The 27,583-nt window shown below is 48.5% G+C and overlaps 4 protein-coding genes across 8 annotated transcripts; 2 read left to right on the forward strand and 2 right to left on the reverse strand.

Annotated features, from left to right (window-relative positions):
- Positions 1–23,216, reverse strand: LOC149287058 (claudin-3-like). 3 transcript variants are annotated; one of them, XM_089493291.1, is made up of 3 exons: positions 23,056–23,216; positions 13,657–13,777; positions 1–1,759 (listed from the first exon to the last, which is right to left on the reverse strand). In XM_089493291.1, exon 3 carries the CDS (start codon positions 1,742–1,744, stop codon positions 1,103–1,105), a length of 642 nt encoding a protein of 213 aa, XP_089349417.1. In that variant the 5' UTR covers positions 1,745–1,759; positions 13,657–13,777; positions 23,056–23,216; the 3' UTR covers positions 1–1,102. The 3 variants fall into 3 exon arrangements, with proteins under 3 accessions (XP_089349417.1, XP_089349419.1, XP_089349418.1); XM_089493293.1 differs by lacking the exon at positions 23,056–23,216 and adding an exon at positions 22,865–22,951; XM_089493292.1 differs by lacking the exons at positions 13,657–13,777; positions 23,056–23,216 and adding an exon at positions 11,228–11,277.
- LOC149287059 (claudin-4-like) lies at positions 3,356–7,725 on the reverse strand. The gene has a single exon (XM_089493294.1). It carries the CDS (start codon positions 5,565–5,567, stop codon positions 4,938–4,940), a length of 630 nt encoding a protein of 209 aa, XP_089349420.1. The 5' UTR covers positions 5,568–7,725; the 3' UTR covers positions 3,356–4,937.
- LOC149287060 (claudin-3-like) lies at positions 16,102–18,137 on the forward strand. The gene has a single exon (XM_089493381.1). The coding sequence runs from the start codon at positions 16,319–16,321 to the stop codon at positions 16,961–16,963; it is 645 nt and encodes a 214-aa protein (XP_089349507.1). The 5' UTR covers positions 16,102–16,318; the 3' UTR covers positions 16,964–18,137.
- ABHD11 (abhydrolase domain containing 11) lies at positions 21,696–27,568 on the forward strand. 3 transcript variants are annotated; one of them, XM_089493285.1, is made up of 6 exons: positions 21,696–21,862; positions 24,168–24,303; positions 24,440–24,613; positions 24,755–24,925; positions 25,147–25,328; positions 27,424–27,568. In XM_089493285.1, exons 1-6 carry the CDS (start codon positions 21,699–21,701, stop codon positions 27,566–27,568), a joined length of 972 nt encoding a protein of 323 aa, XP_089349411.1. In that variant the 5' UTR covers positions 21,696–21,698. The 3 variants fall into 3 exon arrangements, with proteins under 3 accessions (XP_089349411.1, XP_089349413.1, XP_089349412.1); XM_089493287.1 differs by lacking the exon at positions 27,424–27,568 and adding an exon at positions 25,610–27,404; XM_089493286.1 differs by lacking the exon at positions 21,696–21,862 and adding an exon at positions 23,072–23,193.
- Positions 27,569–27,583: the final 15 nt, after the last annotated feature.

A 27,583-nucleotide genomic window follows, 5' to 3' on the forward strand; every position in this document is an offset into this window, starting at 1 on the left:
CACACAAGAGCGATGCCTTTATTGGCAAACCAAAAATGCACAAAACACACCCTGCCAGCTTTGGATTGGAAGCTTTGTTGGTTAAAGTGGTGTCAAACTGGATTATTTCTGCCGTGTGGCTGCAGCCTGAGTCGACATTTTGCTGTGAGCTGAGCGGGTAGAAAGGCAAGAAAGCAGAGACAAGGAAACCTGGCTTCCCTGGAATAAAAACCGACCGATCCACCAAAGGGCTCCACCTTGAATTCATTTCTTCCTTTGGAGCGCGATGGCCCAGGATTCTGCCCCTATTTAGGCAAACAAGGCAGCCGTTCCAGGTTTCATTGTGTTTGCTTTGTGCACCTGGTTCGCAGTGGATCCAGCCAGATGGCATTCTTTATAGATGCACAATGTTTGTTTTAAAGCACTACAAAGTGTGTGTCATGTGTCCCTTCCATGCATGGCAAACAGGATGGAGGGACGAGGTACAAAAGGCATCAGAATAAACAATTGTTATGAGCTTTCTCTGGACTGTGAACAGAGGTGCACACATACAGAGGCTGCATCTACACGGCAGATTTAATGCAGTTCTACACTGCTTCAACTGCCATTGCTCCAGGTGAAGCCTCATTCTCATCTAGTTGCTTCTAGTCAGAAGGTGGATGCAGAGCAGAGGGTGAGCCTGGTGCTACATCTAGAGCTTCCCATTCAAACACACATGTTCTCCTATTTGGAAATGAAGGCAGAAGTCTGAGCTAAACTCTGGGCTGTTCCCAGATCAAGGTAAAATGCAGGAATCCTTCCTTCTCACTTATGTAGGGAGGTCCCCCATTTTCAGGGCAAGGGATAAGGGCTGGGCGCAAAAGAGGAGAGCAGCCCCTTGTGACAATTTATAAAGCTTAACTTGGTTACCATCACATCTTGCAAAACTTAACTTGAGTTTACAATAACATGCAAAATCCACAAAGCAGGGAGACCTTTTTCTGGAGCAACCCAAAAAGTCGCGTTGTTTGTTGATGCAATTTGCAAAGCCTCTCCTTACTTTCCAGCTAGGATTTTTTTTAAGCAGCTAAAAAGGTGGAATGGCAGAGGTTTCACCAGCGCCATCCCTGCCCCACACACTGAGTCAAACATAGTCCTTGCGGGCATAGCTTCCTGATGTTGGTGGCTTCCCCACCGAGTATCTCACTGGGTAGGCTTTGGGGCCTTCCCTCGGAGGGCAAATGCAGCCCAGCATGGCACCTCCGAAAACCAGGAGGGCACTGCCTGCCCACCCCACGTAGAGCGAGACCCCCAGCTCTCTTTTGAGGGCCTCCGGGACCAACGGGTTGTAGAAATTGCTGACCACATTTCTAGCCGACCAGGAGACAGGGATGAGGAGGGACAACCCAGCGAGGATGAAAAGGCCTCCGGCCACGGCTGAGATCTTGGCTTTGGCCTCTTGGCTTTCCACGCACTGGGTGCATTCGGCTCCGGACACGGCGAGCAAAAGGGCCAAGACGGAGATGGCGATGGAGACCACCACCAAGGCGCGTGCGGTCTGGAGATCAGGCGGAAGGTCCAGCAAGGAGTCGTAGACTTTGCACTGCATCTGCCCGGTGCTCTCATAGACGCAGTTCATCCACAGCCCTTCCCAGAAGACCTGGGCCACAATGATGTTGGAGCCGATGAAGGCCGTCACTTTCCACATGGGCAAGGCGCAGGCCAAGATGGAGCCCAAGCAGCCCGAGAGGGACAGTGCTAGGCCACCCAGCTGTAGGGCCGACATGGTGATGCGTCCCACCTGTGGCGGGGGAAAGGGTACCAGTTAGTTGGTGGGAATGCTAGTCTACCACACTGGAGCATGAAAAGCTTGGCAGTCTGGGTGAGTTGCAGTCTCTCAGCCTCAGGGGATGGCAAGGGCAAACCCTCTCTGAACCAACCTTGCCAAGAAAATCCTGTCACAGGTTTGCCTTAGGGTCGCCATAACTCAAAAACGACTCGGAGATGCACAACAACAACAAGGTTGGCCATCAGAAAGCAGCCATTCACATGCCTCAGTTTTACCAAAGCACCAAAAAGAGAAGTATTGAGCAAGCATGCAGGCACCTGAGACTGGTTTCTGACTATCCCAAATGAAGAATTTGCAGCGCAATCTGCAGCCAACAGATAACCGGTTTGCTTAATTAGTTAACCTTGCCAACTAATTGTTTCATTGGTTAGTCTTGCTAATGATTTGATTGCTCTCGAAGGTATAAGTAACTATATTAAATAACAATTAATAACTCCTTGCTAGCTTGCTTACTAACTAATTCATAGTGTCTTATAGAAGGATAAGCGTCCAAGCCATTGCATTTCTCCTTACTCCGGATGGATGTGAGAGCTGGATGATAAAGAAAGTAGCTAAGAAAAAAGTAAACTCATTTGAGATGCAGTACTGGGGGAAAGTGCGGAGGACACCCTGGATGGCCAAGAGGACAAACCAAGGGCTCCTTGGTCAGATCAAGCCTCAATCTTCCCTGGAAGACAAGAGGGCTACATTGAAGCTGTCATACTTTGGCCACATCATTGGAAAAGACAGTCATGGTAGGAAAGATGGAAGACAGTAGAGAGGAAACTCCATGCCTAATGGATAAACTCAATAAAGGAGGTCACAGGGATGGATTCGCAGGGAGGATATTGGGTCTTGGAGATGTCTCATCCGCAGGGTCACCATGAGACAGGGCTGACCCAAGGGCAGTTATCAACAACCAACTTGAGAGTAGGGATAGTCTCCAGGACCAGAGAGCATTTCCCCCCAAAGCCTCTCTTCCCGGCTCAACAAGAGTGTGTTGAAGAAGAGGCGACTGAACCACCAGCAGGTTCCTTGTTTGAGCATGGGGGCTAAAACGCCAAGAGGCAATATCCTGTTTTTCCAGTAGCCCCACCTGGCCTGGAAGACAGGGCAAGCCAGTGTGGCTCAACCCGGCCTCCGCAACTGATGCACCACCAACCTCTGGCTTCCAGGAGAAACCCAGGAGCCATGCATAATAGGAATAATACACTGTCTGAATTTAAAGCCGGGCTAAAGACCAGTCTCTCCCAGCAAGTTTATCCAGATGGTTTTTAAATTGTGAATTTAGATGCCGGGTTTTCAATGCGGACTGTTTTAAAAATACTTGCCCTTTTAAACTGTTGCATGCTTTACTGGATGCATTTTAATTGATGATGTTGGTTTGTTGTTGCCATATTTTTTTAAAAGCACGCAAATGCATGTGCACTTGGAAACATGCGTGCAGCCTGCAGCAAGCGCTCATGTTTTCTAAAATGCGCACATTGAGATCTGCGCAATGGAGGAAACGCGTGGAGAAAAAGTACAGGCTTATTATTGTTTTATCTTTTTTATTTTTAATACATATATATATATATATATATATATAAAAAGTGTAATCTAGAAATATACACAGAAAATGGCTGTGGGACAGAGGTGCAAATGAAAAGGCAGACCCGCAATACACAGTGACAACCCACATCTTGTTGCAGCCAGAAGCTGAGCTGGGCAAACTGATGATTCCTGACAACAATGCCCAGAATTCTGGGAGTTGCAATCCAAAAAAGGACTGGTAACTGGGCCGGTGCATTTTCTTCTTCCTCTCCCTGGCCAGAAACAACTGCATTGGGAACTACTCCTCCCGGAGCCTTGCCCCGGGTTTACAATGGGGTTGTGCAAGAGATTAAGAAATCTCAATCCAGCTCCCTTGTTATTCAGTCTCTCTTTCAATCTCTTGCACAACCTGGATGCCCAGCCCTGTCTCAAAGGAACTACAAGGGACCTGAAACTCCACTCCTTTCTCCGCAGGGGATCGGAAATGGGTTGCAAAAGAGTGAACAACCTGTTGTTGTGTTCCACCTTCAAAGAGCAGCCAGCCACCTGCATACATTTCTCAAAATGCAGGGAAAAGGTTCCTTTGAGGATGAGAAGACAGGAGGGATATGGAGAACGCCCCCAAAATCCCACAACCGGCCACTTAAAGGAGTTACAGGCCTGAATACTACTGCAAAGCCCCAACAAAAATAGATCCCTTTATGAGATTTCCATTAGTGTTGACTCACTATTCAACAACTGATTCAGAGCGTCTGCTTCCATTGGGAGTCACAAGTACCTTTACAATTAAAGACAGGCAGTACATATTTGGCTGCTATACTATACTTTACTACCTTCAACCATCCCAGTTTGGCAATCCCAGTTAATCCTTCACATTCCCACTTTCCCAGCTGCGTTTCAAAAATAGCCTGGTTTCTCTCTCTTTCCTCCGCATTCTCCGTTCTTGGCTTACTTGAATTGCTGCAAACTGAGTTCAAAGCGCAAAAGGAGTTTGCACTCGAACTTGGAGACTGAGCACAAGTTATCTCCCAGCTTAGGAGTTGACATCCTGATGTATTAGCAGGCCTGTCTTTCTAGTTGTGGTCTCCAGAAAGGAACATTGCTGAGCACCAGCATCTCTGCTTTCCCCCTATTTGCCCATGGGAAATCCCATGTCCTTTTGGGCAAACGGTTGGTCTGTTACATTTCACAGGTCACATAATGAATAGCAGGGAAGCCATTGCCTTGGTGTCACAGTGTCTGGTTACATCCGAATATTTTCAGAGTCCTCTCAGTGTGATTCCCCCCCCAAGTCTTCTGTTAGCCCCTTATCTATTTCTCCTATTAACATAACTAATAGAAAAGTCATAAGCAATACACTGTATCGCTGTCGCGTTTTGTGTTACGCCACAAATGCAACAAGTCACTTTCCACAACAAGTAGCATCAAGGGGTTACTTCTCAAAGGCTGGAAGGAGAAACGGGAATCGTTTTGTTCTTTACAAAGCAACTTCCCAGGCTCTGCCCTGCAATAGAGCCTACTCAAAGTCACTCAAATCCGCCTCCATAGTAGCCAGGAGGGAAGGAATAACCCACACTTTAAAACGGAAGGAGGAGGAGGAGGAAGGGAGGCGGCATCCTTAGACGTAGTTACTGGCCGGCATGGACCGCGTGGCGGTGTACTTCGCTGAGTACGGCTTCTCACTTTTCGGGGGGCAATTGCAGCAGAGGAGAGCCCCTCCAATGAGGAGGAGGCCACTCGCAGCCCAGCCGATGTAGAGCGAAGGCCCGAACTCTCGCTTCTGGCTGTCCACCACCATCGGGTTGTAGAAATCCCGGATGATGTTGTTGGCCGTCCAGCAGAGCGGGATGAGCACCAAGAGGCCGGAGAGGAGGAAGACCACGCCGGCCGTGATCATGATCTTGGCTTTGCTGGCCTCGTCCTCCACGCAGTTGGTGCACTTGCCGCCCAGGATGGAGAAGAGGAGGCCCACCACCGCCAGGATGATGGCGATGATCAGCAATGCCCTGGCCGCCTGCATGTCCTGGGCCAAGGCCAGCATGGACTCGTAGACCTTGCACTGCATCTGCCCGGTGCTCTGGACCACGCAGTTCATCCACAGCCCTTCCCAGATGATCTGGGCCACCACAATGTTGTTGCCGATGAAGGCCGTGACGCGCCACATGGGCAGGCCGCAGCAGAGGATGGCGCCCAGCCAGCCGATGGCCGAGAGGGCGATGCCCAAGACCTGTATCCCCATGGAAGCCATGCTGAGACGCTCCGCTCTCGTTTCTGGTCTCTCCGTCTTTCGCTGGGAGGCTGCAACAGGTGGAGGAGATGAAGACGGTAGGGCTCTAGTGAGCTGCAGGTGGCAAATTTGGGGAAATTATACGCTTGGGCAACAGTGGGAGCGGGGTGGAGTTTCCTGACTCCATCCAGTCTCAACAGACACCAAGGCTCAAACCAGTTCCCCAAGATTCCTCCCAGATCTGGCTCAACATCTCCAGGAATGGGCTGTTCGTCCGGGCAGCCAGGGTTGTGTTTTCCCCAGCCACAAAGAAACGAAGATCTCAAGACGCAATAGGAGCAGACACTTGGGAAAGTGTCATTTTATACCACAGCTCCATCATTATCATCATCAGTCGTCATCATCATTTCTTGCCTAGGTTCGAGGCATAGATCAAAACACATAAAACCATTTAAACACATCCTCCAGAGCATGTCCAGAGGAGGGTGGCCAAAATGGTGAAAAGTCTGGAAACCACAAAGCCCTCTGAGAAGCAGCTTATGAAAGTGGTTAGGTTTAGCCTGGAGAAGAGAAGGATAAGAAGTGATACGACAGCCCTGTTTAAATATTGGAAGGGGGGTCACATTGAGGATGGAGCAAGCTTGTTTTCTGCTGCTCCAGAGACTAGGGCAATGGAGCAATGGGTGCAAGCTACAGGAAAAGAGATCCCACCTCAACATTAGGAGGAGCTTCATGATGGAAAGAGCCTGGAGAAGAGATGACATGATGGCCCTGTTTAAATATTGGAAGGAGTGTCATATTGGGGATGAAGCAAGCTTGTTTTCTGCTGCTCCAGAGAATAGGACCTGGAGCAATGGATTCAAATGAGTAGAAAAGAGATTCCACCAAAATGGAGAAGGGTCTGGAAACCATGAAGACCTATGAGGAGAGACTTAGGGAGATGCTGGGTATGTTTAGCCTGGAGAAGAGAAGGTTAAGAGGGGATATGATGGCCTTGTTTAAGTATTTCAAGGGATGTTGTTTTGAGGAGGGAGCAAGCTTGTTTTCTGCTGCTCCAGAGACTAGGATCTGGAGCAATGGATGCAAGCTCCAGGAAAAGAGATTCCACCTCAACATTAGGAGGAACTTCCTGAGAGTAAGAGCTGTTCAGTTGTGGAAGACGCTCCCTCAATGGAGAGTGATGGAGTCTTCTCCTTTGGAGGTCTTTACACAGAGGCTGGATGGGGAGGCTTTGATTGAGAGTTCCTGCATGGCAGAATGGGGTTGGACTGGATGGCCCTTGAGGTTTCTTCCAATTCTTTGATTCTATGATCTCTCTCATTTGGAGCTGGCCCATGAAATCTGGAAACTCAGAGAGATGGAAACCCTATTGCATTTTGATGGCACAATGTCCTGTCCTGCCTGAAGGCATCTCAGCTTCCTTTGCAAAATCTAAAAAGGACTCTTTCAACCCGGGAGGACCAGCACTATTCCACCTCCGTGTGGGTTGTTTCTGAAGGCATCTCCAGTTGAGTCATCTCCTCTTATGAGAGGAAGGGACAACCACAGACCCAGCCCAAATGGTGGCATCCCTGGCGCATAGTGAAAGCGCCAAACCGGTCGGTGCAGCTGAGATGACTTGTCCCAAAACAAGGAAGCTTCTGGAAGCAGAAACAGGAGGAAGAGGAGAGGCAGAATATGGAGTGTGGACACCTGCGTGTGGGTGGTTTCTAGGTGCAAGGGTCTAAGAAATGTAACTTTTCCAGACTCTGGAGACAGAGGAATTGAGAGAGAGGCCAAAGCCACAGATGCAGGCGAAACTTCAGGAATAAACTCTTCTAGAACATGGCCATATAGCCCCCAAACCCCACAAAAAATCTATGGACGCTGGCCATGAAAGCCTTTGACTTCACACAAGAGAGAGAGAGAGAGGGACTGGTGGACTCTCCTTCTTTGGAGGTCTTTAAACAGAGATTGGATGGGCGTCTCTCAGGAGTTGTACATTGGTGCATAGCAGAAAGGGGTTAGACACAAATCCAAAACACACTGGAGAAATAATCCAGCTTAAGACTGCTTTAACTGCCTTGGCTCAGTGCTAGGGAATCCTGGGAATTGTAGTTTATTGTGGCACCAGAGCTCTCTCTCTCTGACAGAGAAGGCTAAGTGTCTCACAAAACAACTCAGCCTCAGTCTGAGGAAAACTTTAAACCTCTCTGAGAGGTGATATAAATGCCGACAGAGTTTGACCAGTCCAATGTGGCAGATAATGATTCCCACCATCCCCAATCGCAATGGCCCCTGGATATGTTGGATGGGGATGGTGGGAGTTGTAGTCCAACACACTGAGGGGCACTGGGATGATGTGGAAGTGTCTTTGACAACAGTTCCTTTTGTAAAAGTGCAGCGGCATCACTGTCAAGGGCAGGTCGAATTTCAGTCTGAGGGAAACTTTAAACCTCTCTGAGGCGATTTTTAATCAATGTAACAAGGCCTGGCTTTCACAACACACTTGTTTATGCATTTTATGTCATATTTCAGGCAACGTTTACCTCAGGATTTTTAAGTTCTCTGCAGCAATGCGACAGAAATAAACAAAATCCAATCTACTTGCTATTGCTTTTTGTCAAGTGAAGTATATAAAGAATTAAAAAGTCAAAACAAGTGAAGAATAATAAAAGGAGGCAGAGTTAAGGAAACCTAACTTCTAATTTAAGTCAAATTGGGAAAATATTGGCCAATATCCAGCATCTTAAATGCTGAGGTAAAGGGATTAATCTGCCCAGCTAAGAGTTTCTGGTGTATGAGTAACTTAGCCTCAGTCTGAGGTAAACTTTAAAACTTTCTCAGGCAATTTTTATTATTGTAGCATGGCTTAGCTTTCACAACCCAGTTGTTTAGACATTTTATGTCACGTTTCAGACAACTTTTACCTCAGGATTTTTAAGTTCTCCACATCAGAAATAAATAAACCCAGTGTTCAAACCCACAAGTGGAAGTGTTTAAAGAACAAAAGAGGGAAAGTAAGCCAAAGTGGTGACAAAACCAAAACAAGTGAATAATAACATTAAAGAAGGGAGGTAGAGGTCTAAAACACACTACAGAAATAATCCAGTTTGAGACCGCTTTTAACAGCCCTGGCTCAGTGCTAGGGAATCCTGGGAATTGTAGTTCATTGTGGCACCAGGGCTCTCTCTGACAGAGAAGGCTAAAAATGTCTCACGAAACAACAGTTTCCAGAATTTGGATTATTTCTGCAGTGTGTTTTGGACCTAAATGGCCTCTGTGGTCCCTTCCAGCTCTAGGATTGTATGCTTCTAGGTCCAACACTGGATTGCAAGACTCAGGGTTCATCTACACTGTAGAAAATGATGCAGTTTGAAACCGCTTTAACTGCCATGGCGGCTTCCGACAGAATCCTGGACTTTGTACTTTTTTGCGAGGCACCAGCCCTCATTGGTAAAGAAAGCGAAAGACCTTGCAAAACTACAAATCCCATAGAGTGGAGCGACAACACTTGCAGCGATGTCTGGCTGCATTATTTCTACACCCTTAAAGTATGAGGAGCCCTGGATGTTTTGTGTTTCGAAAACACAGCAAAAGAACCAAAAAGGAGATGTTCATTTCCTGGAGAAATTATGCAGGATGGCAACCGGCCCAGTTTTTCTGCTGTGTGTTTTGCAGCTCTAAATATATACACACGTCGCACATACACACCCCGAACCCTATTGAGAAACTCTCTTGCGCTTTCAATACAAAGCAAGAAAATGTGCTGCGTTGTTTCGAGAACACATACTTGGCATGTCTCTCTGGCATGCCGACATAGCGAGGAATGTCAAGTGGAAAGCAGGTGAAATCTCCACCTGAGAAGAATAAAGAAAGGCTGTTTTTTGTTCTTCCCTTACTGGATAAACACCAGTAAGGACCAGTACACCCAGCTGGCCTCTGGAGAGAGCTCCTCTTAACTCTTAACAAGCTCATTCCTTTTGTTCATTGGACTCTTAACATTGAGAGATAGCTGGGTTTCGGACCGCTGTCTAACCCCCTTCTGCAATGCACAACTACAGCACTACTATACTAATAGAGTATATCATCTACTAATAGAGTATATGATTAGTATAGCAATCCTATACTAACACAGTATAGCATCATCATCATCATCATCATCATCTATAATATCATCTATAATATCAATTTGAGCATCCACTGATTTTGATATTCCCTAAGGGGTCCTGGAGCTGGAACCGAACTCCAGCAGCTATATAGTGAATACACACACACACACACACACACATTCTCAGCCATGGAAACTCATTGCATAACCTTGGGCAAGTCCCACACTCTCTCAGCCCCAGAAAACCCAGTGATAGGGTCACCATAAGTGAGAAATGACTTGAAGGCACACAATAACAACAACCAAATGTTGTTGTAACTGGGGTTTTGTGAGCGATTTAGCCCTCTGTGGTGCCACAAATAGCAAATCCCTGGTTTGCATAGTATGGAGCCATGGCAGTTTAAGCGGCGTCAAACTGTGTTATTTCTGCAGTGCGGATGCAGCCTGAGTTCACCAAAACTAGAGACTTTGCATCCTCACCTTCCACAAAAAATGGAGACCAAGACCAGAGATCTTGCAAACCTACTCATGTGTATAAGTTGAATTTTGCACGCAAAGGCTTATGCTGTGAAGCTCCAACGTAGGAATTCAGCCAGTATCTAATCAATAAACAAAACGGTGCAGATGATCTCGTGCATGTACAAAAACAAAGAGATAAGGCTTTTTTTTTAAAAGAAAGAAACAGTAGTCCACCAGATACTGACTCATTTCCTTAACAGTATCAGAAACATCCAGGTACTTTCCCAACAACGGGAAAGTTTGAACTTCATACATGCATGACTTCTGATTTTTCCCCCCCAACCAAAATAAATGAATAACGAGAGATGTTTATGGGTTTCGGGCAAAACAGGGCTGGGTTTGCTTGAAAGAGGCCCATATTGGGCACACTTTTGATATTGCTTGGCCACATGTGCATAGTGTTCATAGTGGTTTGGTGTTGGACCTGACTATGGAACCCACTGGTGATCTTGGGCAAGTCACACACTCTCAGCCTCAGAGGATGCCAATGGCAAACCCCTTCTGAACAAAGCAAACTTGGGGTCATCTTAGGCTCACTATAAGTCAGAAACAACTTGAAGACACATAACTAAAACGATAACGTGTGCGCAGTGCATGTGCCCACCTCCTTGTGCAGTGCATAATGGTAGAACAGCACAGCTCTGGAGCCAATTCATGTGCTCCCTTGCTTGTGCAATGCATAATGGTGCCACACGCACAACTCTGCCCCCACAACCCCAAACACGTCCATCCTTTTCTGTTGGTTAACTTACAAAGGGGAAAGGGGATAACAAGATGCCAGTCAAAGTGAATGCACAAAGGTGATAGTGTAATGATTTGGGGGAATACATCACTGGGGCAAGTAAAAGCCTCCCCAAGCAATGCCAAACCCTGGTCAATGGGACTGCAACTTCTCTCTCTCTAGGTCTCCTGACCCGAGGCAGAATGCCACCTTAGCCCTGCTCCAAGAACCCAAACCATCCTTTCCTGCAAACCCAAACCTGGAAAATATTGGAGATGTTCCAAAGTACTTTCCTAAGCATCTGCTGGGGGGATGCAGAGGGACAGATGGACAGTGGCGGGGTCTACTCACCTGTTTCAGATCTTTCTGTGGCTTCCAGCGAGCGAGTGAGCAATTGCCAAAGATGGCAAAAGGAGGGAAGGAAGGAAGGAGGGAGGGAAGGAGAGAAGAGGGTCTCTAAGCATCCAGCAGAGCTGCAGGACCAGTTCCTTGAGAGGGAGGCCTGGGCATGGCCAGGCAGGTGGCCAGGGAAGGCGGGGAGAGGCAAGGAAGGCCCTGCAAGAGAAGCCATGGGGTCTGTGGCCAAAAGTGCGCCAGGGGGGAAAAGAATGGAAGAGAGTGGCAACTGTTTAAGGAGTGTCTAATTTTATTTTATCTATCCATTTGGCGTACATTGCCACCCTTCTCCCGGTGTGTGACCCAAGGTGGCAGCTGAAAACAGAGCACAACCCACATCAATTCAGAGAATTACGGAGCTGGAAGGGACCTTGAGGGTCATCCAATCCAACCGCTTGTCATGCTGAATTCCACAACTAAAGAAGTTGTTGTCATTGTCATTCCTTACCCGTCTCGCCCCATCAATCGACTCATTTGAGGCACGCCTTCTTACAGAAAACTTTAAACCAGGGTTGTGGGGTTGTGGCTTGCAGATGCCTGGGACGCCATCTGAAAACCTCTCCAGCTCCCAGACCGACCAATTCTTTCAATGCAAAATTTTGCATGAAAATGATATGAGTAAGGATTTACTGCCAAGATCCTAGATCAGCTACTTAACTAACTTAACTAAGTGGTCTCCCCTTTCCCAGAATCAGGATTCCTGTCTCAATTCCTCCTTGCACCAGAGATCGCTTTTGGGAGCAAGGGGAAAACATCAGTCCCAAGCCAAGATGTGGCTCTTATGAAACCCTTGGGGTACCCATTTATTCCGAGAAGCACATGTCCATGGGTTTCAATTGCTCTGGCTTTTAAAGTTGTTGCAACTGTTGTTTGGTTTAACTTATTTTTTATATCTCATGTCAATTACTAATAGTTTGAATCCGGAAGGGTTTAAATTGTTCATATTGTACACTACCCTGGGATCCCCTGATAAACAGCAGGAGAGAGATGTTTTAATGAACGGATCAAACTAAATAAAGTGAGATGAAACTGAGCGTAAGAATCACTCTGGGTGCCCAAGTTTCACACACCTCTTGCCTCTCTCAAGCCTGACTTTGTGGCCGCACAGGACAAAACGTTCACACATTGTTCTTCCTGAGTGGTACACAAGTGTGGCTCCGGCGCACGAAGAATGCGCCAATTGTTCTCTCTTCTGACGCAAAGCTGCGCGGCCAGATGGAAAATTGGACAGGAGGCGAGGTCTGGGAGTGGGTTTCTCCCCTCTTTCTTTTGCCAAAGGGTAACTAGTGACACCAGAAAGAGAAAAGCATCCCCACACAAAGTGTGGTCATACAAGTCTTTCCTCTCTCTCTCTCTCTCTCTCTCACACACACAGACCCCAAAACAAACACTCCATCACACAAGCAGACTGGCTTCCAGTTCTGGATTTACAATAGTGTAAGACACACTTGCGGGGCCAAAAAGGTCACTGTTGCAAAACAGGCACTTTCTGCCAACAGTGGCAGAAGCAGAGTTGCACCGGCAGCACGTTCCTCTGTTGAATATTAAAATATTCAAACGTATAGCCAGGTTGGTCTGTAAAAACAGTATGTAAAGAGATCTTCTGGCACCTCTGAGACTGTTAGAGAAAGAGGGAGGCTGACGGGGCACATATTTCTCCTTCCTGGCCTACCAGGATTTGCACAAGGGAAAAGTTGTCATCATCACACCTCTAGACTGACAATAAGGCTCACAAACACGTGAAGTCATTCCTCTTCCTCAGCTTCCGTCCTTCCTTCCTTCATGCCAAGCAGCCAGGCTGAGCAAATACAACCAACTGCTAGAAGGCAGCAACAACAGCCGCACAACCGCCACCGTTTGCAAGGCAAAGGTTTCTCCCAGGAACCAGCAGGGTCCTGAAGAAACCCGAAACCTGTGAATATGAATCAGGGGTGTGTGCGTCCGTGTGCGTTTGTGAGTGACTTCTCTGCTCTCATGTCTCAGATATGAGGATATGTGAAGGAAGAAGGAGAGACTCTGAGAAATTTCCCAACCAGTCTGAAAGAAGACAGGGAAAGGAAAACTGAATCAAAGATATTGGGAAGGCGAGGAACAACCTGGAGGAGTGCGGCCTCTGTTCCTTAAATGATGAACTGTTTAATATATTTGAAATGATGGCTGTCATCTATTATTTTCAACTGATTTTGTTGTAAGCTGCCCTGAGATCTTCAGATACAGGGTGGGATGGGAATGTATTAAGTAAGAGCTAAATAGAGAGAGTGCATTCTTCTGCAATAGTAGTATAGCGTTCTTTCATCCAAGGTATTTCCACGCTACCTAAAAGCTACATTGAAAGGCATAAATAAATGGAAACGTTAAATACGACTGAACAAGTCGGTACTCACGAGGCTTGGTTTTCAGACCCTTCTCCATTTTGGTTGCCCTCCTCTGGACTCCTTCCAGCGTCTCAATAACTTGTTTCAATTGTGGTGCCAGAACTGGACACAGCATTATTCCAAGTGAGGCCTGCAAAGCAGAACAGAGTGGCACTATTACTTCTCTAGACACTACACTCTATTGATTCAATCAGGATTTTTGCACTGGATTTTTTTTTCTGGGTACACTACACTGTTGGCTTATGTTCACATACCCTTCGCCTCATCAAATGTTTGTTATACCGGGGATAGATCAAGTGTCCCTCGAGGATGCAAAACAGGACCGAAATAGCAGCCCCACACCTGGCCACCTTGCACAAAGCTGACCACCAGAACTGCATATGGAACCTTGGTTCTTTTCGCACTCACTGTGCTGCCCTTAGACTCCACCTGAGCCCCTCTCCATTTTGGTGGAATCCCATTTTCAAGCCTGGGAATGATCAACAACTCGCTGTCCCACCTTTCACGCCTTTCCTTTCCGTTAGCCTTGCACGGTTCTTCAAGTTGCATTGGTTTTGGGTGTTTTCACAGATCTTTACATGTTTCTAAATCAAACTCTTTGATTCATTAAAAACCGGACTCTCTCTGCAGTGAGTACTGCTATAGAGGGGTGTAAAAGACCCCACAAGTTACCCAACCCTCTCTCAAGCCTCTTTATTGAACTAATTAATACCCCCCCCCCCAAAACCAAAGAGATGCCATCATTGTTGGTGGGGATGCAAAGTCCTGCCACCTTTTGGGGTAACAACACCCCGCCATTGTCAGTAAGATCCCAATTCCCCTCCATTCAGCTTTTTGGAGCATCAGCCATCCTATCCACCATATAACTGATCATCCTCTGTGGCTTATGTCAACAGCCCTTGTTGAGTGTGCCTTCAAGTAGTTTCCGGTTTATGGCACCCCTAAGTTGAGAGAGTGTGTCCTACCAAAGTGGGTTTGCATGGCTGAGCAGGGAACTGTACCCTGGCCTTGAAGTCCAATGCTCAAGCCACTCCACCATATTGGATTTCGGGAACAGCCCTACCCCTCGTAAAAGTCTGCCATGGTATCGGTTCAGCTTTTTTATAGGGAACCAGTGAAGGAGATGTTGATAGATAGATATGGCATCACCAGCCTTTCTGTAAAACTCTTGGCAATGATCCCTGATGGGACACGGAGAGAAGACGTAGATGTGCCCAGGGTTGGTTTCAGCCGCGCCACTCAACGGCTGTCTGTCTTTTGAATCCGTTCAACTTTCTCGTCTTGTGGAGGCAACTAGATGGGAGCGGCCGACGCTACTGAGAAACCAGGACACTGATAAGAAGTCATCAGGGAATGTGTACCCAAGGACAGAACAAACACGACGGCAAATAAACCATCGTTGCTCAGGGTGGTTGGTTAAACAGTGTTGCTTCCAAGGGCCGCCGATCCTTAAATAAACTCCTGCGGAAAGCAGGAAATAAGAGCTTTGGATTGGAGGATTAGGCCAAATCCGGTACTCTTCTCTCCAATGGTGGTCAGCCTAGCCATGTCCCGCATTGCTTTGCAATGTTATCGGGTTAAGACGATTCCAGAAACGGAGACTGCAGGGCCAAAACGTCAGTGGGCCACATCCTCACACCAGAAGCCCAAATACTGTACCTCCGTTTCCTCTACAGTCCCTCTCAAAATGGTGACAGGTAGTGGCATCGCATCTCTTGCTGTTGCCATTTTGAGAGGGACCGCAGAGGGAAATGGAGGCAACTGAGGATGATACAGGGTTCTGGAGTGCTTACGAGGAGGGTGTGTTTTCACACACTTGGGGGACTTTCTCTTTGGTTCAGTGGGGGAAATTGCCCTCAAATGGTCGATTTCCATTCTTGTCGATCTTGTCGCAGGACCTGGACCCATGGGGCGGTTCCTGATGAGGTCACAAAGCATAAAGCCCACTTGTATGGAGCCTTGTTGTGATTGTGCGCCTTCATGTCGTTTCTGACTTATGAGGACCCTAACCCTATCGTAGGTTTTTCTCAGCAAAATTTGTTTCAAAGAGGTTGACCATGGCCTTCCTGTACCATTCAAATACATAATGAGGAAAATACAGACATACACTTTTCAAGGCAGTGCTCTCACCCTGAGATTCCTTCCCCCTCCTGCAGAAACAGGTCCAGGTCCTGATTCTCAGGGAGAGCTGGCAACCTGACTTAATGCAAGAGCTGGAATTCAACCAGGGAACGGTCGCAGAACCAGAGAAACCTTCCAAACAAGGCAGGTGTTCTGCCTTCATGAGAGAAAGAAATGAATGTCACGCTCAGCAGCCATCCTGGAATCCAGGGCCTGACTCCAACCCACTCTCTTCTGTAGCCAGCCTCCATCCCTCGTGCTCAAGCCATCTCCGCAAATAAACAAAAGGAGGAGGATGGCGAGAAAAGGAAGGGCAGGTTGAGAGTCCGTTGGGGAAGCCCCACCCTGCCTGAGCTAACAGGGCACCCGCCCTGGCTACAGGGACGGTTATAAATCAGCCCCGAGCTTTGGGTGCCTCTAGGGCTCTGCCAGAAGCTACAGACGCTCCGGAGAGGAAAGAGAGGCCGAGAGAGAGAGACACGGAAAGAAGGAGTCCCAGGTTGTCCCGCGGCCCCAAAAGCGACGCTCGGCTCGAACGTGGGTGGCAAATATGTCGATGGGCTTGGAAATCGGCGGCGTGGCCCTCTCCGTCCTGGGCTGGGTGGGCTGCATCCTGTGCTGCGCCCTCCCGATGTGGCGTGTGACGGCCTTCATCGGCTACAACATCGTCACGGCACAATTCACCTGGGAAGGGCTGTGGATGGACTGCGTGGTCCAAAGCACCGGGCAGATGCAGTGCAAGGTCTATGACTCCATGCTGGCCCTGGGGCAGGACATCCAGGCTGCCCGGGCGCTGATCGTCATCGCTATCGTCTTGGGTGCCCTCGGGGTCCTGATTTTCCTGATGGGGGCCCAGTGTACCCGCTGCATTGAGGAGGAGTCCACCAAAGCCAAGGTCACCATCGTGGCGGGGGTCATCTTCCTCTTGGCTGGCATCCTCACCCTCATCCCCGTCTCCTGGTCGGCCAACCAAATCATTCGCAACTTCTACAACACTCTGGTTCCTGAGGCCCAGAAACGGGAGCTGGGCGCAGCCCTCTATATTGGCTGGGCGGCCTCCGCCCTCCTTCTTTTTGGAGGTGCTTTGCTCTGCTGCTCCTGCCCCCCGAAAGAGGAAAGATACCGACCCAGCAATGTTGCCTACTCGGCTCCCAAGTCAACGATGGCCAGCTACGACAAGAAAAACTACGTATGAAATGGCTGAACCTTCCCACGGGTGTGGAGGGGAACGTCGCTGCGGGATGTGTGCCCAGACGCCATGGTTTCCTTGTTCATCGAAAGAACAGCCACTAAAATGTACATAGACGTATTAGGCTGTGACACTTCTTAAAGCCAAGGATACCCATGGCTCCCCTCTAAATGGCACAACAAACGCTTCCCGGAAAGTAGAAGGAAACATCTTTGGCGCCATCTCCCTTGCACCTCTTCTCATGGGTAGCGTTTGCCTTTGACCGCCATACAATCCTTCTCCTCTTCCCGGACTTTGGTCAAGCCAATGGTGGACTGGGCCCTGAAGCCCACACCCCAAGACTGATCTTCAATCCCTTGAGAGACTGGCATGGGGGGGATTGGGTTGTGGTCGACACACGGTTTGTATAACCTTGGCATTTCCCAGCAGACAGGGACCTGGGAGTCGTTGTGTTCAGCCCACAGATGTGTATATATTTGGAGGCCATTTTGTCTACTTTTCAGAGGGGAAATGGATCAGGGAGCGGGGAGGAGGGTTGTGATCGTTTTGTGCAGCAAGGTGATGATGGTGGCATCCAACAAGTGAGGAGGGGTGCATTGGGCTGACTGGGCAATTTATTAACCCAACGGTCGGGTTGTTGTCGGAGATCAGTAGAAAGTAGGCTAGTGGGTATTGGCGACAGACAGAGTCCTCTTTTTAAGTTAAGGAGGCTGTCTCAAAGGAAACCAAACCCTGCTGTTGGAGACATGGGAAGGCAGTAGGTTGGAGGGTGAATTTGAAGCCAGCCTGGCAGGTATCTCTGAGGAAGTCACCAGGAACAAGGAGTCCAAGATGGCCACTGTCCACCGGCTCTTCATTTCCGGAGCCACGCCGGTGCTTGGTCGCCACTCCTTTGGACTGCGGGATGTTGGCAACCAGAGCAAGGGGAAGAGAGACCAACTGGGCTAACCATAGCCCAGCGATCCAAATCATGGCCATCTTGATCGATGACCATCTGGGCTCTCCTTTGTGAGAGATGAGGAAGTGGCATGGGGTGGGGAGAGACCTTTGTTACATGCGCCTGAAGGCAACCATGACTTTGCCTCGTTCTTTCTAATGAGTTACAAGATGTTTCTGCTTTTGTTCCTTTCGCCCTGCGCCCTCCCAAAATAAAATTCTCTCTTCTAGTTACCCAACAGAAGGCTGCGTTCTCTTGACTGCCAGAGCCAACAAATTCCATTCTTCTGAGAACAAGGGGGCTGTTGACATTCGGTCCCCCCCCCCACACACCCAAGAGTCCTTAGTTTTGTTCCCTCACTCAGAGTTTGTTTGGTTGCTCCTCTGTGCCTTTTGTATCCACGTATCCAACAGTTTGCTGTTTCTTTGCTCACAAGTGGCATGGAGACGCAATCGGAGAGGGTCAACAAGAAGCCATCGAAAGGGCTTGGCAGAAACTGAATGCTTGCTCAAAACTATGAGCATAGCTTTAAAAAAGCCAGGGGTGTAGCTGTGGCGAGCGCAAAATGACGATACTGATTGATTGACTGAATTTATACCCCACTTTCTTCTAGGAAGGGATCCAAGATGGTGTTGTCCACCTAAATAAGAATTTTGTCCATCCCAGTGAAACATCCCCAGATTTCTAGCAATAAAACCACTTAAAATTTCAGCATTGAGAAAGACAGGGAAAGGAAAGGTTTCCAGGAAGGATTCTTGGCTTGCCTAAAGCTGCCAAGGATCGAATCTGGCAACCGCTCACCCAAGCACTAACCGGGCGTGCTCCTGCTTAGCTGGCAAAATGAGAACCAAACGCATATGTCCAGGGCATGGCCCTGAAAGGCAGAGACATTCAAGAAGGCTTGCACAGGGAAATGGATGCTGTCAGAGAGCCTGGACCTAAGCCATGTAAGCCACGGCATCACTAGGGCTGGTGTCACCCACATCATGTCATACACACATATACCACCCCATTGACTCCCTCTCATACCACAGCATACAGAGTCCTTACAATGCTTTTTATACTAAAGCGACTCATTTGCTATTGTACACTGAAAGCATAATGACATAAACAACTAGCAACATTGAAATTGAAACTGCAGCTTTAGTTTACAATGTCATATGCACAGTCTGAGCATGTGCGCCAGCATTTGAAAGGGATGAAGGGGAACTAAGGCCACAAACGTAAGACTAGGGTATGAGAAGGAGTGGTGTCACCGCTAGTTGTGCTCCGTGACCCCTGCACCATCTTAGCGATGCCCGTGACTTTGTAAGTTACAAACCAGCACAAAACCAGGCATGGCTGAGCGCTGCGGGGACCAGGACACTCCACTAGCCGAAACAACCCCACCTAGGTCTGATTCAGCCTTTGGGCAGCTCTTACATCCCAAAACAGTTTCTCATGTCGGGGACAAAAACCAGTTTCTTCCCAGTGATTCAGAAAACGTGCATCAAGGAGCATGCTTCTGCATCCTTGCAGCAAAGGCTTTGGGGTTTTTTCCACCGCCGACTATCGGCTCCAGGATGCTCCCCCTCAGCCAGTCTTTCATGGAACAGTCTGCCAGCACTTTGGCCTCTCGGACCGAGCCACCCGAGTTGGACAGGGTGGCCTTTGGACCCAACTGGGGTTGTCCCTGGAACAAGACCAGGGAGATTAGCAAAGGCTTGGTCTGATGGGACTCTGTGGAGTCACTGAGTCTATGAACCTCGCCTTTTATCCAGATGGAATTAAGCTCCGTTCCCTTGACACCCCCTCACTGCACTGAAGTGGACATCCAAATAGAAAAACCACTACACACCATGCATAACGCTAAGGTGCTATAGCCCTCACCTTCCAAGCAAAGCACTGTTTCATTTGGCTAGAAATGTCTGCAGACACTAGCAAGAGATTCTGCCCCAAATGGCCTTCTTTGCTTCAGCGTCCCCCAACAGAGAGCCCCAAAATGTTCCAGGGAAGACCTGAGGCCTCACTGCAGGATCTCACTATACAGAAATGCCCAAGTGTGCCAAAATGGCGGTGGCCGGGGGGGAGCCCTACCCCATTCCTTGTGCAAAGCTCACCGCTTGTTGTCAAGGTGAGATAATAATAATAATAATAACCACTTGCAGGTAACCTTTCTCCTTTTGGAAAGAAGCAGGAGGTAGGGTTATATAATGAAAATGAGATAGGAACAGAAGCGGGTGCCTATGTCCACATTGCACTTGGTGGATTGGGCCCTGCAAACCCCTGGATTGCAAGCCCTGGCTTTGGATGGCCATCTGTTAATGTGGATGCTTTGATTGAGAGTTCCTGCATGGCAGAATGGGGTTGGACTGGATGGCCCTTGGGGTCTTTTCCAACTCTGTGATTCTATGGACATGTGGGGCACATCCTTGTTCTTCCAGGATTTTGTGCCAGAGTTTACAAACACGCCTTAAAGCTGCACCAAATGGACCCACTGGCCTCCATTTCAGAGGGGCATTGCAAACAATCCTGGGGTGAAAGTCTGGAAGCAAAAGGATTTGTGAGATGTTCAAGTGTTGGCAATGCACTTGGCATACGCTCAGAGGCACTGTTCCCCCCATCTTTGCCTTACACACCAGGTAACTCTTGGGGGCCATTTTACCTTCTAGAGGACCTTTGGTGGGCCCTATTCCTCCCGTTAGCTTTAGTAAAAGGAACCCAGGCAGTGGGCACCAACTAGGGCTGTGACCTGGGCACTGCCTGTTCCTTTTCTTTCCTGCCAAGCACGGGTCCAACTGGCTTGGTTTCGGCCCAGGTGAGGATGAGACGGATCCACCGGGCCAAGAGCGGAACGAACAAGCTTCTGTTTATTTTGTGCCCGTTCTGAGTTCAGGCACTGTGACTGTGGACCCAACCCTCTCGCTTGGCACCGTTCCCTGGCTGGAGAGACAAAGGATAAACTCTGCGGGAGGGTTATCGCAGACAAAGGGAGGGATGGTGCTGGGTTGCTGCCCAGGACCAAAGTTGGCATGGGGCAGGGGCGATGTCCATCTCCTCTTTGAAAGCAGGCACGGTTGAGGCCCGGCCTTCATTGGCGCACCATGATGTACAGTTGGCCCTCACATTCCCTGGGGTTAGGATCTCGCAAACCTGGGAAAACTGCAACTAAAAAGTAGAGTATTCTCTCTAGGGATCTCTAGGTCTTTTGGTGCAGCTTTTAGTTCAAGTTGACCACAGAGTTGCGCTGGAAGACCTAGATCAGTGATGGCGAACTTATGGCACGTGTGCCAGAGGTGGCACTCAGAGCCCTCTCTGTGGGCACATGTGCCATCGCCCCAGCACAGAGTTTGTTACCAGAAAGCCAGAGGGACATGGCACTTTGCAATAAATAAGGGGGTCTTGGGTTGCAGTTTGGGCACTTGGCCTCGAAAAGGTTCACCATCACTGACCTAGATATTCCTAGAGAGGGAACATATTAATCAAATCCATGAACAACCAAAGCTGTGAAGATGGAGGGATGAGTGTAACCAGATCTGCCAAAGCCAAAGCCGCAAACGTGGAGGGTGCATTGCAGTCCTAACAAAACCCGAGGGAGACCAGAGAGTCGGACGCTCCCTTCGCCGGCCGCTCAGCCTTAGAACAAAGGAGGGCCTTGTTCCTGCTCCATGCGCCGGCCTTGCGCACGTGACCGATACTGGGACAGGTGCGGGAGAGTGGGCCTCAGGCCAAGGGCAGGTGGGTTAACTCTTCCCAAGCCACTGGGCTCAAAGGCTGCCCAGGCCTTTTCCTGGGCATAGCATGGGTAGGCTGGGCGTTTAATCAATGGACTTATCAACCTGGAAGCAGGGAGCCAGGGGAGCTATCCATCTCATGTTGTTGTTGTTGTTGTTGTTGTTATTGCAGCGGAAAACAGGAGCTTTGTGTTTTGAGCCAAGGAGGAGCCGGACAAGACGTTTGCCCAATTCTCAGTCTTCTACACTGCAGAAGTAATTAATAATTATGCTATATTTATACAGCGCTGTAGATTTATAAATATAGCATAATAATAATAATAATAATAATAATAATTTGTATCCCGCTGTTCTTCCCAAATTGGAGAGCGGCTAAAAGCTGCGATTAAAAATGGAATTAAAGCCCACTCTAATGGATTTTGGCACCACTTCAATGGCCCTGGCTCCTTCCTACAGAAGTTCCCTGGGATCTGTAGTTCACCCTGGACCCAGAGAGATGTGGTGAAAGCCTTTCCAAAAGCTACAACTTGGCATTGCTTGGTGATTACTAATCTCAGGGTGCATCTCTACACCGCAGTAATAGTGCAACAGTAATAATACTCCATCTTATGGAAGCCTGGGATTTGTAGTTTCGCCAAACTACAGATCCCAGGATCCTGCAGGAGAGATGGAGCCATCAGGGACGTAGCCAAGGGGGGGGGGGTTCTTGGGGTCTGGACCCCCCCTTCCATTAGAAAAATGAATGGTGCGTGCCGCTGTGCCGCCGCACCCAAGCCCCATTATAATGGTGGCACTTAGTCTGGACCCCCCCTTCCTAAAATCCTAGCTATGTCCCTGGAGCCATGGCAGTGAAAGTGGAGCCAAACTGCACTATTATTCCTACATATATATATATATATATACACACACACACACATACACACACTGTAGTGGCAATGGAAGCAATGGCATCAATAGAAGCAATGTACCAAAGTATCTATTTATATTATATAATATCTATATCTATCTGTCTATGTGTGTGTGTGTGTGTGTTTTTATATATATATATATATTATAATATACAGTATAAATATTATAATATATATATTACAATATACAGTGTATATATATATAGAGAGAGAGAGTGTGTATGTATATATATGTGTGTGTGTAATATATATATATATATATATATTGTATATTGTAATATATATATATATATACACACACGCACACATAGACAGATAGATATAGATATTATATCATATAGATAGATACTTTGGTACATTGCTGCTATTGCTGCTATTGCTTCCATTGCCACTGGTGCCACCTGGTGGCACATGCGCACATCGCCCTCCTCGAAGCCTGCTCCCACGCCGGAAGAGGCGGGACGACTCAACTGCCACTCTACAGTACACACCCTTGTCTCCATAGCGACCGACCGGAAGTAGGCCTCAGGTGACTCCTACCTCCGCCAGCCTCCTTTTTTCGGTCTCCTAGGTGACCGCTGAGGCCCGTTCGGCCATGCTGCTCCGCGCCCTCGGCTTCCCTCGCTGGCCTCGGGCCCTGGCCCAGGAAAGGAAAGGCCTCGCCGGCTCCGCCGCCATGTAAGCGCTCACCGGGAAGGAAAGGAGAGGGCTCCCCCTTCCCAGAATGCTCCGCGCCGAGGCCTAGCTCGTGTCCAAATACCCGGATGTTGCCGGCTCACGGACCATAGAGTTAGAGAGCGCCGCGCCGCACCATCGAGGAGGAAGCCTAGAGCGCCGCTCTTTATATCTGTCCCGCCCCCTCCAGTAACAGGGCGGCGGCGATTGGTCGGCGGAAGTGTCACTCTATAAAAAGAGGGTGGGGGGAAACTAGTGCTCCTCCTGGAGCCCCAAGCGCAGCCTGACAGTAACGTAGTTATTTGTACTTTGGTAATAAAGTAGTTAGATGTAACCAGTAAAGTAGTTAGATGTAACTAGTAAAGTAGTTAGATGTAACTAATAAAGTAATGTAGTTAGATGTAACTAGTAAATTAATTAGACATAACTTGTAAAGTAATTAGGTGTAACTAGTAAAGTAATTAGGTGTAACCAGTAAAGTAATTAGCTGTAACGAGTTACTTCTGGTGTCATTAGGAAGTGGGGAGGTTAGGTGTCAAAAAACCCCAGAAGCGTTAGTGTGCCAAGTAACAAGTCCTAGTTACTTTATTGAAGTTACTTTTGAACATTTATTTATTTCGACAGAATAATGAGTTCGCGTGAGAAGTAACACATCCTAATTACTTTCAGAAGTTACTTGTAAACATTCATTTATTTTGACGGAATAAAAAGTTAGTGCGGCGAGTGACAAGTCCTAGTTACTTTCTGACATTACCTTTGGATACTTATTCCTTTTGAATAAAGAGTTAGTGGGGTAAGTGAGTAGTCCTAGTTACTTTCTGGAGTTAGTTTTAACTTTATTGATTTACTTTGACGGAATAAAGAGTTAGTGTGAGAAGTAACGAAGCCTAGTCACACAACAACAAACAAAGGCACACAACATTGTTGGACTTTGTACTCTGCCCTCAGCCCCTCACTCTTCTCCTCCTTCTTTTCAGGCCGGTGCCGGTCTCTTACGCCGTCTTCGACGGACCCTCGCCGCAGCCTCCCCTCCTTTTCCTCCATGGGCTTTTCGGAAGCAAAGCCAATTTCGCATCCCTCGCCAAAACCCTGGTGCTCCAGACCGGGCGCAAGGTGGGTGAGAGTCGGTCTGGGGGAAATTGGGGAGGCAGACGTTTGGGGGGCCTTAGGTTCCCCACAGCCCCGCTACAGCCTCCGTTCCCTAGAAGCTTTACTACTTTGTGCTCCTCCTCTTCTCCTGGCCAGTTAGGTACTGACGGTGGACGCCCGCAACCACGGCGAAAGCCCCCACAGCCCCGTCATGACGTACGAAGCCATGAGCGACGATGTCCGCCTCCTGCTCCGCCAGCTCCGCCTGGAACGGTGCGTCTTGGTTGGGCACAGCATGGGCGGAAAGACCGCCATGGCTCTCACGCTGCGATGGGTAAGTGCCTCGCTGACTGAGCCGGCGTTTGGCCTGTCGTTGCATAGCTATGGTGGCAAGCAGATCTGCCACATGCGTGGGATGGCTCCTTGGACTGATTGGTTTCTCACATCCCTGTCTTCTCTTTCCCCGTTTTCCCAGCCGGAGCTGGTGGAACGCCTGGTCTGCGTTGACATCAGTCCAAGCAAGACCACCGCCGTCACCGGCTTCCAGGACTTTGTGGCTGCCATGAAGGCTGTGGAGATCCCTCAGGGCGTCCCTCGTTCCACTGCGCGCCGCCTGGCCGAGGAGCAGCTGCGGCCAACCGTCCAGGTAAACGCAGGTCCCAGGTTGCTCTGTCTGGTGGTTTTGGCCAAGTCACACTCTCTCAGCCTCAGAGGAAGTCTGTTGTGGCAAGTTGGGCTGACTGAGAAAATGCCTCTTTGTGTGTGTGTGTGGTCTGTGTTAGTATCGGCTGCCACACACACATATATAAACACACATGGATATCTATATACACACATACTCTCTCCATACGTATTATCTTTACGCAGGATCCGACCGTCCGCCAGTTTCTGCTCACCAACCTGGTCTACATCGAAGACCGGTGCGTGTGGCGTGTGAATCTGGACGCCGTCTCTCAGCATCTGAAAGACCTCATGGACTTCCCTGCCTTCCAGACGCACTACTCAGGGCCTGCTCTCTTTCTTGGGGGTGCCAAGTCGTCCTATATCAGGTAAGCGATTGCTGGCCCTGTCCCAAAGTTTAGGAGACAGAGAGGGAGTTTTGTCCTCCAACTAGTTTGGATGACAACACCTCCCATCCCCTGATCTTCAGCTGTCTGGGGCTTATGGGAGTTGCATTCCCAAATGCCTGCAGGACGCATCCCAAAGCTTAACCTGAGTCTGTGCAGGCAAGACCTCAACCCCTTGGCAACCCTATTCCCAGGCTTCTGTGCGCATGTGTGCATGCCTTCAAACCAGCTGCTGACTTATGGCAGCCTCATGGATTTCATAGAAGAAGACAGAAGGAAAGCTGAAATCCCTGAAGGCAGAAGATGGGAAAGAGGAAAGCTGAAGGCACTGAAGGCAGGAGCTCAGAAGAGTTCCAGAAGGAGAGCCTGAGAAGAAGGCAGAAGGAAAGCTGAAATCACTGAAGGCAGAAGATGGGAAGAAGATGGAAGAAAAGCTGACAGCTGAAGATAAGAGTTCAGCCAGAAGAGCCTGGGAAGAAGGCAGAAGGAAAGCAGGAATTCCTGAAGGCAGAAGAGGGGAAGAAGGAGAGCTGAAATCTCTGAAGCAGGAGCTGGGAAGAGCCTCAGAAGGAAAGCCTGGGAAGAAGGCAGGAGGAAAGCAGGAATCCCCGAAGGAAGCTAGGAAGAGCTCAGCCAAAAGGAGACCCTGGGAAGTATATATATTCAAAAAGTGCTGAAATCAGTGTGTCTTGAGTCTTGTCATTTGTATGGGATCAAATAGCAGGTGGTATATGGGTTGGGTTGTGTGGGTGGCATATTAGGGGATAATGGTCATACGTTATCAGCCTCACACCTGGGTCACTACACAACTGGCGATACATGTACTTTTCCCTGGCATTACAAAGTATGGTACAATGGTCTTTCTGGTACTCTTGACTTTGGAAGTCCTGGTTTTCGGTCTCTTACCAAGGCCTGGAAACTGTGAGGGTGCTCTTGGGCAAGTGGCCCTCAAGGGGGAAAAGGTAAATCTCACTAAGGTTCATGTGAAAACACATAATAACAATGCATTACAAGATTCTAATACTTAGGTTTAAAGCGGTATCCCAGGCCTAACACACACTTAGTACTGAAGGTGTATCAAAGTGCTACACAAAATGGTGGTCTGGGGACCAGGGCTGAGCCTTGAGGTATCTCTTGGTTCTTGGCTTCTTTCCTGGAAAGACAAAACACAGTTACAATGACCTAAAGGTATTGGTTCTTGGTGCACACTAAGGGGGAAAAGTGTCTTCTCCCACATCACATAAGCACTGTGTCTTAAGAACCCCATTCTCATAGACCTCTATGGGAAATACAATAGGCCCAACGTGGTTATGTCTGGAAGGTGCACATTTACTAGGTGTGGTTTAAGCCTAATAGAGGCCTAATGATGGGTTATAGAGTTTAATGGGTTTCTTTCTGTGAGCCACATTTTGGAAGCCAGGGTTTCAGTCTCTTACTAAGGCCTGGAAAGTGGCCCTCAGGAGAAGGTAAAGGTCAATTTCTGAACAAATCGCACCAGAAGCCATTCCGTAAACCAGAGTTCATGTGAAAGCACATAACCACAACAATGCTACTGTACAAGGTTCTAATGCTTAGGTTTCAAGAGCTATCCCAGGCCTAACATAACACTCAGTGTTGAAGGTCTACCAAAGCAAGGGATGCAACACAAAATGGTGATCTGGGGACCAGCTTGTTGCCCTGGCTCAATGCTAGGGAATCCTAGGAGCTGTAGTTTTGTGAGAAGACATTTAGCCCTTCTCTGTCAGAGAGAGCTCTTGCAGCAAACTACAACTCCCAGGATCCCTTATCAGTGAGCCAGGGTAGTGAAAGCGGTCTCAAAGTGGAGGTATTTGGGACCTCCGCTTAGCTTCCAAGACCAGACAAATACTTTGCAAGTGTTTAGGTCCTTCCCAGGTCTCTAGTGTATAGAATCCAAAAAGTCCTGATCCTACACTGCTATATCTTTTGAGTTCAACCCATAATGATGTAAATTTACAGCGCTTTATAAATAAAGGTTAATAATAATAATAATAATAATAAAGATGCTGTGTTGTGCAAAACTGGTACCTGAGCTGGCTCTTTTCCTTTCTCCCTGCAGCTCCGACGACTACCCCGAGATCGAAAGGCTCTTCCCTGAGGCCGAGATCCAATACGTTCCTGACGCAGGGCACTGGGTCCACGCAGACCAGCCCCGGCCTTTCGCGGCCGCCATTTGCAGTTTCCTTGCGCAAACTCCAACGTAGACACTCCACCGACTT

The sequence above is a fragment of the Sceloporus occidentalis genome, unplaced genomic scaffold (genome assembly GCF_023333645.1).
Source record: "Sceloporus occidentalis isolate IW3139 unplaced genomic scaffold, rSceOcc1.0.p SCAF_64, whole genome shotgun sequence".
Classification (NCBI taxonomy): Eukaryota; Metazoa; Chordata; class Lepidosauria; order Squamata; family Phrynosomatidae; genus Sceloporus; species Sceloporus occidentalis.